The sequence below is a fragment of the Coturnix japonica genome, chromosome 2, assembly GCF_054131305.1.
Source record: "Coturnix japonica strain WE chromosome 2, WE-NBRP24, whole genome shotgun sequence".
NCBI classification, from domain to species: domain Eukaryota; kingdom Metazoa; phylum Chordata; class Aves; order Galliformes; family Phasianidae; genus Coturnix; species Coturnix japonica.
Genome location: NC_140664.1, coordinates 53,544,122 through 53,558,003, shown reverse-complemented (window position 1 = coordinate 53,558,003; position 13,882 = coordinate 53,544,122). Strand labels below are relative to the sequence as shown.

The window sequence follows — 13,882 nt, the reverse complement described above, 5'->3', positions numbered from 1 at the left end:
TGAAAAGTTTCAGCCATGTAATATAAATCATGAACCACTGTGTGCTTATGGTAAAACTTCTACAAAACTCTACCTGAACTTATCTGTGCATGAGTTTGTAAGTAACAGCAGCAAGCAGTTCAGTACTGTTATGTTATCTCTACTCTCTGTTTCTTTGGTCATATCTTTCAAGATATACACCATAACTTACCTCAATGCTAGAAATCTACATACATACTCCATTGTTAATTTAACTTCTTATACTGCTCATCTTGAAAAACTGCTTAATGGCAACCAGGACCATGTTCTATAAACTTGAACTATACCCCATAGTTCGAATTCCAGTTCTCTAAGGACAAGGCCACATGCACAATCACTGGGGAAGTCGCTCTTGCATTTCTCTAAATTATTTACTATGTTCATCTCTGTTTTAGGACAGAATTGTGTTGTGTTACAAGCACGTACTCATTAGCAACTAAAAAGCATTGATATTTTTCTATGCTCGATTTTTAAGCTGCAGATTAATTAATTTCTTTTCTGTTTTTACTTGGGAGGCATCACAATCTAGTCTTCTGACATCTGCACCAAATACGAAAATCCGAGTAGACAATCCGTAGAAATAAGTAACAGAAATCACTCTTCAGCATCTCGCTGTTCAATTTTCTTATTCTTATGCTTCTAGCAATAAAAAAAATCATGTTCCCTCAATAAATTGAACTGTTTAGTGTTATAAACACATTAACACTCCAAACTGCAAAAGTGGAACACTTGTTTCTATCTGATATGTTTATTTCTGCTACTACTATTAAAACAGCTTCCCCACTGAACATGCTGCGGTTCTTGTAAATGACACCATTCAGTCAGTCTTCCAATCTAAAATATATAGCTGAGAGAATAAATACAGTGACCACACATTCACCTTTTTAAAGCTTAAATGATGAGATACACTGTATTACCTCTTCTTTCTCATGCAGCATTATATGAGCTTTCAGGCTGGCCACTCTGGAGAATTTCTTGTTGCACACAGGACACGTAGGATCTTCGCCATTGTGAGTACATTTATGAAGTGTCAAGTTGAATTCAACATTAAATGACATCGAACATTGGTCACATCGGTGAGGCTGTTTGTTAAAAACCCGAAAATAAAGGAAAATTCAATCATCCCAAAAGTTATATGTAATACAAATGACACATAACTAAAACTCATAATTTAAAAAAAAACCTTAACACCCCCAGACACAGCAGTAATAACATATAATAGCAGCAGTTTACAGTATTTCCTCTTCTTCAGGTTTCACAATTGGAAATGCTAGTACTTTGTGTTCCATAGCTCTTAGGAAAAGAAAGCCTAGGAATTAAAAAAAGCGGAGACTCAAAATTGAGACTCTCTGAGGAGAATGAAGTTAGCAGGAGAACAGAACAAGCAAGAGACAGATAAGTTAGTTTTTCTGCTTTAAAACTGAGATACAGAATTATCCTTAAACTCAATTAATTACTCAACCAGAGAAGCAAAGAGCTTAGCTTATGCTAGGATTCAGTGTTCATCAGTTGCAATCCACACAACCATTCTTAGGTAGAAAAGCTCTCTTGCAAGCAGGGAATATAATAGTTTTAACAACATGAACTTCCAGTTTTTATGGATGAGTTTTGTAACATGGAAACTTGGATTACAGAATCACAGAATTGTAGGGGTTGGAAGGGACCTCTAGAGATCATCGAGTCCAACCCCCCTGCCAAAGCAGGTTCCCACGTCACACAGGTAGGCGTCCAGGCGGGTCTTGAATATCTCCAGAGAAGGAGACTCCACCACCTCCCTGGGCAGCCTGTTCCAGTGCTCCGTCACCCTCACTGTAAAGAAGTTCTTCCGCACATTCGTGCAGAATTTCCTATGCTGTAGTTGATTTTAAGAAGTGTTTGGACAACACCCTCAGAAATACAATTTGGATTTTGAGCGGTCCTGTGGGGAACAACAAGTTGGACTCGATGATCACTGTGATTGCCTTCTAACTCAGGATATTCAATGATTCTGTGATTACATAAATAGCTCGTTATATACTAATTAACATCCCTAAGTTAAAAGTTTCCTAAGAATTCATTTACAACTGTAACTACCTTAAACAGTATAAGAATTTTTCCAATCCCATGTTGACTTTATTGAAAACAGATACAAGAGTCTAGCTGGGTCCAGATAATCAATATAATCATTTCATTTTTATTGCTAATGTAGAGTCACTTTGCAACAATTAAAAGATCCTGTGTTTTCTTATCTACGTATTTCATAAAGAAAACAGCTAAAAATAAAAATTACTGAACTGAAAACAATAACTGGCATCAAAGGAATTTCTTATCTCAAAGGAAATGTGCCAAGTAAAAGGAACAGCTTCATAAAACTCCCAAGTTTCTATGACGTAATAACTAGTGATGTAACAACAACACCTGAAAATGATTACTTTACTTATCAGTATATGAAAGTATCAAGATGCACTAATATTTCTTAAGTTTACATTTGTAATTCATAAAAATCATACCTTGTCATTTTGCTCATGATCCCTCATATGGCGCTGGAACTGGGTTTCTTTTGGGAAAGACAGCAAGCAGATCTCACACTTAGGGAAGCTGGGTATTTGGTAGGGAAAATTACCGTTCTCTATATTCGGTGTCAGCACACCATCTACAAAACAAGCATGGAATCATTTTGTATGGAACCCCATTCCATTTACTTATAAGGTATTGTAAAAACAAGCGTTCTTTAAAGAAGAAACCACTCTAATTCCTGCAAGTTTTTGACAAGACAGTAACTGCACTGGAGCTGGAAGATCTCAGGCATAAAGGACATTGCTATTTCCATTCACACTAGACCACAGGAGTACATCCATCCCTGTAAACGCCAGTTCTTGAGGATACGGTCACCTTTTTCCTTGTAATCATAAACTGTTTCTTTCTGTGCTTCCTAAAAACTCTTTAATTTTGCAACACGATGAAATGCTGACAAGTGTACTGGGTATAAGATTAAAATCACTGACAGACACTGACACTTCAAACAATATTATATCATCTGTTTCAAATGCAACAACAATCAGCAGCTCTGTCCACCTGTGTTTCTGCACCCCTAACATCCAACCTAAATCTTCCCTCTTTCAACTTAAAACCATTTCCCCGTGTCCTGCTATTGTCAGCCCTTTCGAAGAGTTTACTCCCCTCCTGGGAGTAAGTTCCCTTCAGGTACTGAAAGGCTGCAATGAGGTCACCCCGCAACCTTCTCTTCTCCAGGCTGAACAAGCCCAACTCCCTCAGCCTGTCCTCATAGGGGAGGTGCTCCAGCCCCCTGATCATCTTTGTGGCCCTCCTCTGGACCCTGTCCAAAATCTCTATGTCTTTTCCCTCTTTCAGATCATTTTAAGCATCTTTTGTCTCTAATATTTCTGGCAGTGTAAAATCTTCATTGTTTACTGTTGTAAAAACCAACACTAATGTTTCAAAATAGCCAAGAAAGATGCAATAAATTGCAAGTCACCTGAATTCAACCAAGAAAATGGTTTTAATAATAGATCCAATCCAAAAACATACAGTTTTCTTGTTCTGAATGCCCAGCAAAATACAGCTTTTGATACGTAGGTTGAAGGCTTCAATATTCTCTCAGAGTGAAGAAATCAGTTCTATTCATGTTTTCCTTTTATCTCAAATATTTAACAAAAATAAACAACAACCAAATTGAAAACTGATTTTATTATCTAGACTTTCAAGGCATGATTAAAACTTAAAACTGCCAACACCTCCCTCCCTGTTTGTAAGAATAAGGCATAGGAAGTAGCAACGCAACTATTTACAGCATCCTGTTTACATTTCCTCTAAGAGGCAAATTCATAGCAAACTTCTGCTCAGTACTATCCCCAGCTCTGAGCCTTCTATCATGCAACATACCATTTACATGGAGGAAAAAAATAAGAAAAATAGCACCTTATGCCCTGACCACCTTTTCTTCCCACTGAAATCCTCAGAAACAACTTTAGAAAGCTCATAGTTAAGGAAGATCTTCGTAACGTTTCAGAACAAGATGCACCAGTGAGAAATCATAGCTGAAAACCGCAGCCTGGGAGCTATCCAACTCACCCAATTAACTCTCACTTTGCAGAGTTGCTTTTCACCTCTTTCTGTTTAGAGACATAATAACGTAAGTACCACAAAACTTGAACATGCGTATGTCTACCACATCCTTTAAAGAACTCCCTCTGGTAAATTCACAGTATATGCAGACAGTAATACTGGCATGACATGAAAAATAAATACATAAAAAAAGAATGAAAGTTAGAAAGAAAAGGAGAAGTGAAAAGAAAATTTACTCCAACACTTGGACAACATGGACCAGAAAGTTTCCTTCCATGGAAAAGGGAGTAATCGTTCAACCCAATGAAAATCTGACCTCTCTCTTAATTGAGAGCTGAAAAAATTCACCACGAACCCAAGATTATCATCTTTGAACATTCACTCTTGAGATCAAACAGAGCAGACAACACACTAAAAAAGTGCTGCAGCAACTGAGCTAGCATGAGTCTAACTTTCACACAACCAAAGTACCAACTTCCCTGCAATCTGAGTCAAAGAAAGCAACATTTTCATTCCCCTGTGCAACTAGTAACTAGATCCCAAGTCAGTTGCTTTCCAGGTCAATGATATTTATATGCTGTTTTTATTAAAGCGTGTATCATATCTGCATGAAGCACAACAATAATTAGTCTACAGGCTGCACATCTTCTTTAAGAACTCAAGAAAGACTTCAGTGGAACTGTATATTAATTAAAAAATGAATGTCTTGCAGCAGAATTTCATAGGAAAGAATAGAGAAACAGCCTAAACTCTGGCAAATCAGCAGCTTAGCACATCACAGCCCACACACAAGTGCCAAGAATTTCTCAAGAGCGAGCACTAACCCAGAGCTGCCTGGAAGCCTTTCCAGCTCCCTAGAGGCCCTCGTGCTCCCAGGAGAGAAGGCACGCACTTAGAAAATCCACTACATTACATGAGTAATATCTTAAGCGTTTCTCTTTCAAAGGAAACCTTTGTAGCTCTTTGCAAAGCCAAATTTTACAATCTTATGATTATATATTTCATAGTGCCTCGAAGAGCAATAGGAAGAAGTCTGGGGAATCAGCACTGGGTCTGAGACTCAGTGATTGGACTGAACAATACACTGAAAAGAGGCAGCTTGGCAGAGAGTTCCTACTGCAGAAATGCATCAGAAGGACTTAGGGATAAGACGCAGCAAACAAATTTAGGTTAGATTCCAGAAATCTCCACTACTGAAGATGAGCTTAACGTGAGTTAAGAAAGCTGGGGCTGTTTAGTCTGGGAAAAAGGAGGCTGAGGGGAGACCTTATCGCCCTCTTCCAGTACCTGAAAGGTTCTTACAGTGAGAGTGGGGCAGGTCTCTTCTCACTAGTGACAAGTGACAGGACGAGGGGAAATGGCCTCAAGTTGCGCCAGGGCAAGTTTAGGTTGGATATTAGGAAGAACTTCTTCACAGAAAGGGTAGTTAGGTACTGGAATAGGCTCCCCAGGGAGGTGGTTGAATCGCCATCCCTGGATGTGTTTAAGAGCCGTTTGGATGTGGTGCTCAGGGATATGATTTAGCGGAGGGTCCTTAGAGTTAGGGTACTATGGTTAGGCTGCGGTTGGACTTGATGATCTTTGAGGCCTTTTCCAACCTGGGTAATTCTATGATTGCTCTAAGTAGTTACAGGCAGCATAAGCAGAAAGACAGTCTCATTTAGACTTAAAAGAACTTTGAAGCCTCAATTGTTTCACTTCTATCCAAAGATAGGACTGAGATCTAATGCAGATTAGAATTAGAACACACTCATTTTTTTCTTAGCACTCTATGTGCAATAGCTTAAGGGAAAGATGAAAGTATTATAATATTTTTTCCTCTTATATTGCCACTAAAATCCAGTTTGTTCTCTATAACCAGCCAAACACAGGGTATTTCTAAGAGCCACATAGCTCCTTTCTATTAAAGACACAGGTCGTGACATTTTATCTCATTCTTCTAGAAATAATGGAAGTATTCAAAACAATATCACCACAGAAACCCAGAAATTTGAAAACAGCAAGGACAAAATGTTACATATTTCAAGTCAGAAAGATACAAACAGAGAAGACATTGTCAATAAAAGAAGTAACAAGTGAGATAGACCATAACTTTTCCAGCAGGCAACATAGACTCCAGGTGAGGTTTAGGGATGCTGACATTTAGATATGAAAATGAAGCAACAGCTTGACAACTTTTAGTGCAAAGAATAAATAACAAGATAAAGACAGTATTCACACTGCTATCTCATTCTCACAGCAAGTCAAAGTATTAACCTGCATTACCATATTTCTGGGAAATCCTCAGTAAAACCCAGGTGTGTTATCATCATTACTTAATTCAAAGCACCAAAACTTCTAAATGTATCATGGGCCATGAAGCAAGCCCAAAGCTAAAATCTACTGAACCAAAGTCTGTAGCTTCGAAGACCCCAAAACTGACAATGTTAATTCAGCAAGTCAGCAATAGCATAGAAACAGAGTTCCCTGCTTACTAAAGGGGAAAAGAAACCACACACAAATACTGATGCAGATGATAAAGCATCTGATTGTCACAATTAGCAGCTCTATCATAAATACTCAATATGGTGCCTAAGCTCCCAGAAAAATGTAAATATTGGGTACACAGATAAAGCCATCTGTTTGTCTTAGATCTACTCTGTCCAGATAACAACACAATTCTGCTGCATGCTAACAACGAGGCAAGAACGTTATTCAACTCAACAAAGAACTAAGTTTGATTTCTCTGAATATAATACAGAGAATAGGTTAATTCACTAAGGATATTAATGTTGTTCTCAGGTATGCATACTTCAACATATGATAAACCTTACCTAGCAAGACTGAAGTTCAAACCACTGTCATTGATTAATGTTAACTTTACGAAAACAATGCAAAAGCATTAGTGCATGAATACCATTTAAATGTTTCTCCCATGATAACATAAACCAACTACATCATGACCTCAGACAGTCACCTATCATTGCAATTAAACTGAACAGGTAGCACCGAGCTCATTATGCAGTACCAAACTAAGACTTGTTCTGAATCACAGAATTATCAAGGTTGGAAAAGACCTAGAAGATCATCTAGTCCAACCATTACCAATACTTCCCGGCTAAATCATATCCCTCAACACAACATCCAAACGTTTCTTGAACACTCCCATGGTCGGTGACTCCACCACCTCCCTGGGCAGTGCATTCCAATACCTGACTACCCTTTTTGAGAAGTAATACTTCCTAATGTCCAGCCTGAATCTCCCCTCGCGCAGCTTAAAACCATTCCCTCTAGTTCTGTCATCGATTACACGAGAGAAGAGGCCAACCCCCAGCTCACTACAGCCTCCCTTCAGGAAGTTATAGAGAGCAATAAGGTCTCCCCAGCCTCCTCTTCTCCAGGCTGAACAATCCCAGCTCTCTCAGCCGCTCCTCATAAGGCCTGTGCTCCAGACCCCTCACCAGCTTCGCAGCCCTCCTCTGAACATGTTCCAGGGCCTCAAAAAGGAGAGATACAGGAAAATAAGGGACTCTTCAGCAGGGTCTGTGATGACAGAACAAGGGGAAATTGTTTCAAGCTCAAAGAGGGTAGATTTAGGTCAGATATAAGGAAAAAGTATTTTACAGTGAGGGTGATGAGGCAATGGAACAGGTTGCCCAATGGTGTAGTTGATGCCTGATCCCTGGAGACTTTCAAGGCAAGGCTGAACCAGGCCCTGATCCAGCTCTGGTGTCCCTGCTCATTGCAGGGGAGTTGGACTAGATGGCCTTCTGAGGTCCCTTCCAAGTCTAAGGATTCTTCTGTGATTCTATTTGAGCACCATGAATGCTACAGCCTTCAACGCTTTGTCCCTTGTGGAGCATCAGCCTTGAAGTTTCGGCTAAGCTCAGCTGCAGATCTCTGTGATTCTGCCTTCAGAACAATCAGCTTCAGGATGTGAGTCAGCAGGTAGGTGCCCTCTGCCCTAAGTCACTGATACAACCTCAGCATGGATGGAGGAAGACAGAATTAGAGCACTCCTGAACATTTCTTCCATACGTAAGCAGCACTGTGCCTCATGGCAGAATGCAGTTCTCTGTGCAAGGCACAGATGGGCTCATTCAGCTGTAAACACAGCACAGCCCTATTACGTCTCTAATAGCCTGCCAGCATCAGGCTGAGAGGACAATTCCACACAACACAGCCCATGGAATTTGTCGATGAAAATCTGCCACTGCAGTTACCTGGCAGCTGGTAAGTCTAGGGACGAAAGGGTCCAACCCTGTTAAAGCCTATTACCTAATTTATGAATTAAAAAGAAAGTGGTAGAATAAGAGACCAAAAGAGGGATAGCAATGTTGATGCTTCCTCACACCAAACCAGAAATCACGATAATGAATAATGATACACGAGTCATTAAAACATTTTGCTTAGCTCTGCAATCATGAAAGAATCGGACTTGTGTAAACTTAACTCAGCACTTTCTTCAGTAAGAACAGCAAACAGTAATTCCTCACAACTTCTGATGGGAGGAGTGGGGAGAAGGCTCAACTCTCAGCCTGTGCACTAGAATTACCCAGGTTGGAAAAGACCTTGAAGATCAAGTCCAACCACAGCCTAACCAGAACCCTAACTCTAAAAACCCTACACTAAATCATATCCCTGAGTACCACATCCAAACGGCTCTTAAACACATCCAGGGATGGCGATTCAACCACCTCCCTGGGGAGCCTATTCCAGTACCTAACTACCCTTTCTGTGAAGAAGTTCTTCCTAATATCCAACCTAACCTTGCCCTGGCGCAACTTGAGGCCATTTCCCCTCGTCCTCGACCAACACAGAGACTAATAAGGACCTACTTTGTATTTTAAAAGGCAGTTTTCATTATTTTTGGTCAACATTCAACCCAGAATTCAATCAGTACCAGTACAGACACTCAGCTCCCAGAAGAACACTGAGAAGGATGTTCAGATGCCAGCTGTCCCAACTGTTTGTCAGCACAGAGCAGCCACATTTCTTTCCGGAGCACCCATGTCTCCCTGTGCTTCATGGCCACAAAAATTGACATTCCCTTCACCAACCTTGATACTTTCATTAGATGTTCATGTAAATATTGTCACATTTATTGCTTAATATTCTAAAATAGAAATGACATTTTTTGGACAGCTGCATATTTGACACCAAACTAGAGCTTTTCAGACGTTTGCTTTGACATGATTTGGACTTTGGCCTTTACCTATGCCCAGGCACTATAATGTCAATAGAAACTTAAGAAGGGACCAAGTAATTTGTTAGGTGACCTTCCCCCTCCCTGAGAGGAAGCGTAACCCAATCAGAGAAGAAAAACTCAAAAAGAAAAGCCTGAGAGTTCTGAAATAGAAGTCTAATACTGCGTAGGAATGAATGAGGTATGAAGGTGTGAGTGCAATTGCAACAGGGAACAAAATCAGGAGCACCTCCAACCAGCAGAAAGATACAGAGAAGGACAGAACGAGGACCAAAGTTAACACACAGGTAGAACTTCCACACAGGTCATTTAACTGCTTTGATTACTGGGAAAAAGGCACAGATTCATTACAAACATAGCGAGGAACTAAAAAACATCACAGAATCACAGAGAATGACCCGGGTTGGAAGGGACCTCCAGGATTATGTAGTTCCAACCCCCCTGCCTGGCAGGGCCACCAAACATACACCTTTACTAAATCAGGTTGCCCAGGGCCCCGTCCAACCTGGCCTTGAACACCTCCAAGGACGGGGCATCCACAACCTCCCTGGGCAGCCTGTTCCAGGGCCTAACCACTGTCCTAGACACCAGGGCAACCTAAGGCCATCTTCTTCCAGCAAAAACCCAACACACCCCTCATTCATAAGCTTAGATTTGGTGCTTGTTGTAGAACACTGAGATGACAGAACAAAATGATCACAACTAAAGCCAAAAGATTCTTTTTCTTACCACAAGATTTCAAATAGATGGTCCTCAAGTATGTTTTAAGAAGAAATTGCCTATATCCATCAAAAATTGTAAGACTTAGCTCACATGACAGCAGCAGTACCACAACCCCTTTCTTCTTGCCTGCACAACATCATTCACCTATCTATAATACCACCCATCAGTCAGAAGGCAATACACAAAATCCTAGTCCACAACTACTGAAGAAACCAACTTGAGTCTTTACTGAATTGATATTTACTGGCCAGGTCAAGTTGCATTTCTTTTCAACCATACAACACTGGAAAGTAAAGCACAAAACTGAACTGCCCCTAATTCAATATATTCACACTTTAACTCATGCTAGAGAACTGACAGGTAGTAAATAAAACACAGCCAGCTCTGTATAGGCAGGTTTTAAGCTATACTGACTTCTTTACATTTCCCAACTGTGTGTATGTGCCACCCTTCACGTGTGGACTTTGTTAAACCTTATGCCCTGCAAAGGCGCAAAATATTTAGTACGGAACTCAGTCTAAACCTGCACAAAAGTAGCTGTGCTGAACACGCACATAGAATTAGCTCCCACTCAACTGGAACCCTGAGGGACTCACAACCAGTTTTCCAAGTCTGCTCGACTGTACCTGAGTGGGACAAGGAGCCAAATGTCCTGGGAACATTGTTTCTCTCTATTCAAGCTGTCTTGTTTAGCCAGTTTCTTCATTCAAGCCTTTTTTTTTTTTTTCAGCCAAACATAAAGGCAGAAAAGCATACTATGGTTGACAACATTGACGTTGCTGGTTCTTACAGACTGCTGAGGTCTCCAGAACTCGGAATATTTCCTTATGTGGGGCAGAGTCCTTAGAACTGCAGACTGCACGTTTCTGAATCCCTGTGTGAGCCCTAGACCCTGTAATTCTGAACTGGCATCTGCAAACAACCCCATGAAATAATAAGTTCACAAGTTTCTTCTGTACGTTTTTAAAAGATTAAAAATACAAGATATGACTGGACTAGACATCAATCTGGCAACCCCTTATAAACATACATCTTAATATTGGAGAGGTCTATCATCAGGGCCCAATTATGAGCAAAGTAAGTACAGCCACAAATCACAGAATGACCCGGGTTGGAAGGGACCTCAAGGATCATGTAGTTCCAACCCCCCTGCCTGGCAGGGCCACCAAACATACACATTTACTAGATCATGTTGCCCAGGGCCCCGTCCATCCTGGTCTGGAACACCTCCAAGGACGGTACCAGCACAAAGTGCTGGTTCTAGACGGGTTGCCTCAGACTCAACCTTCCCTGTGCCATCACAGCAGGAGCTCACATGCACACAGTTCAAAGTGTACTCTCACAAAGTGTTATTAAAAAATTAAGCTGCTATTCTAGTTAAAATGAACTTAAAAAAAAATAATAAATCTCAGCTTCTAAGACTCATAGAAGCCAAACCTCTTTGAGTCCCTTATGTTCCTATGCTTGTTGTGCTAACAAAACATAAAGGAAAATCTTCTGATAGGAACCTGGGGACTGTTTGGTTTCTGCACAGGGGAAAATATTTTATCCAGTCGGTCATGTAGCAGTACAGTTTTAGCCGGTTTTTCTTTGCCTGCCGGCACATTTCAGTCCCACTTTAGAAAGGATTCCAGGCAGAATTCTTACCTACACATCCCTCTTGAAGAGCCACAGCTAATCAGCATGCGCTCACAGAACCCGACATTTTAAATACACGCTGCAAACATTAATTAGCCGACTCCTCACAACTGAGATAACATGGCATGTGAATGATGGTCTATGATTTTTTCCCCATCCTATCTGAAAAAAAAAAAGCCATAGCTTCACAGCTACATGCTTGTGCAGGACCAGAAGTCACAGCAGACAGCATTTAACTGCCAGCACCGTGTGGGTCCGATCCACAGAGCAGAGATGGGCCCCATAACACGGGCAGGATGCGCCACACAAAGGCCCCACCGAATCACAGAATGACCCGGGTTGGAAGGGACCTCAAGGATCACGTAGTTCCAACCCCCCTGCCTGGCAGGGCCACCAAACATACACATTTATTAGATCAGGTTGCCCAGGGCCCCGTCCAACCTGGTCTTGAACACCTCCAAGGACGGGGCATCCACAGCCTCCCTGGGCAGCCTGTTCCAGGGCCTAACCACTCTCCTAGTGAAGAACTTCCCCCTAACATCCAACCTAAATCTTCCCTCTTTTAACTTAAAACCATTTCCCCGAATCCCAGCATTCAGCCCTGAGGCGCTGTCAGCAACCCGAGCCCACCACACCGAGCCTGTCCCGGGGCGTTTGTAAGGCAAGAAAACAAGCAAGAAACGACAGAAAGCGCGAGACAAACTCATACTTGGTTGGGAACACAGCAGTTCTGTTTTAATACATAAGCTCACGAATAAGAATTTTAAAGCCTCCAAAAAGAAAAAATAAAAATAAAAAGCCTCCTTCCAGCAACGAGAAGGACGGGAAGCCATAGCAGCCCTCCCTCAGCTGTCCCCACACACTCCAAGCACCGAAGGCAATGCCAGGCCCGCACCCAGGCCCTGCCTCCCGCCCGGCTTCGGGCCACGGCTCCACCGCCTCCGTATCATTCCGCAGGGCCGGGCCGCGCTGCCTCCTTCCCCTCCCCTCTCTCCCATACAGCCGCACAATAGACCCGGCCTTCCCCCCCCTCGCCATATCCGGGGACTATATGCGCAGCCCGCGGAGGTTTCCCCTACTCCTCGCCGCTCTCGGCCGCGCCCCGCTCTACCCACCCGCGCCATTTACCTGCCCGGCCGCCGGCCGTGCCGCTGTCCCCGCTGGCGCTGGGAGGCCGCCCCCTCGGCATGGCGGCCCCCTCCCTCCCCCCGCCCCCCCCCAGCGCACACACACACACACACACACACACACACACACGGAGCCAGGCACAGCGTCGGTTGGCGGAAGGAGGAGAAGGGGGCGGGGAAGAGAAGAACGGACCCGAGCGCGGGGACTCGGCGCCCTGGGAGCACACGAGGCGGGCGGACAGCGCAGGCGCACACAGGGAGAGGCTGGAGTGTGCGGCGCTGGGAATGGAGACAGGGCCAGGAGCGCACTCACGGCGAGGCCGAGCGGCGCAGGCGCGATGCGGGAGGGGAACGGGAGAGGGCTGAGCATGCGCGGGGAGTAAGGCTTGCTGTGGGAGGGGGCGCATGCGTAGAGGTGGGGCATGTATAGTGTGTCCTGGCGTTAGAATGACAGAATTATCAAGGTTGGAAAAGACCTAGAAGATCCTCTAGTCCAACCATTACCAATACTTCCCAGCTAAATCACATCAACACAACATCCAAACGTTTCTTGAACACTCCCATGGTCGGTGACTCCACCACCTCCCTGGGCAGTGCATTCTAGTGCCTCACCACACTTTCCAAGAAGTAATACTTCCTAATGTCCAGCCTGAATCTCCCCTGGCGCAGCTTAAAACCATTCCCTCTAGTTCTGTCATCGATTACACGAGAGAAGAGGCCAACCCCCAGCTCACTACAACCTCCCTTCAGGAAGTTATAGAGAGCAATATAGAGAGGAGGTGCTTCACCAATATCTCCTTCTAGCTCTTGGTGACCTTCACTGCTTCCAATGGAACTGCTGCATTCCCTGTTAGAACTCACAAAGCCTCCATTTTTAAATTGATGTTTTTATTGTACCATAACAAACTCAAAGTTTTCAATGCTTTTGAAGGTTGACTACATTGAGCTTTTCTCATTAGCTGAACAGCTTGGCCTGTTTAAAGTTCTAAGGCGTTCCTTCTGCACCTTTATAATTATAAGTACCCAAGATAGGTTGTGTTTTCACTCAGAGTGTGGTGAGGTGCTGGCACAGCTGCCCATAGAAGCTGTGGTGCCCCATCCCTGTAGACACTCCAGGCCAGGTTGG

The 13,882-nt window shown here is 43.0% G+C and overlaps 1 protein-coding gene across 7 annotated transcripts in view; it reads right to left on the bottom strand.

Moving 5' to 3' along the window:
* Window positions 1-13,058, bottom strand: part of ZNF236 (zinc finger protein 236) — a 62,281-nt gene extending 49,223 nt beyond the window's left edge. For 6 of the 7 annotated variants that reach the window (XR_014942644.1, XM_085537576.1, XM_085537575.1 and 3 more), the window contains exons 1-3: window positions 12,758-13,057; window positions 2,508-2,650; window positions 936-1,100 (exon numbers count right to left, since the gene is read on the bottom strand). Coding sequence is in view for 6 of the 7 variants with exons in the window: in XM_085537576.1 (XP_085393702.1) it covers window positions 936-1,100; window positions 2,508-2,650; window positions 12,758-12,818 (369 nt within the window). In the remaining variant the exon portion in view is untranslated. Of the gene's footprint in view, window positions 1-935; window positions 1,101-2,507; window positions 2,651-12,757 lie in introns of all 7 variants that reach the window. The other variant, XM_085537579.1, reaches the window with a different exon arrangement.
* Between the last annotated feature and the right edge of the window lie 824 nt (window positions 13,059-13,882).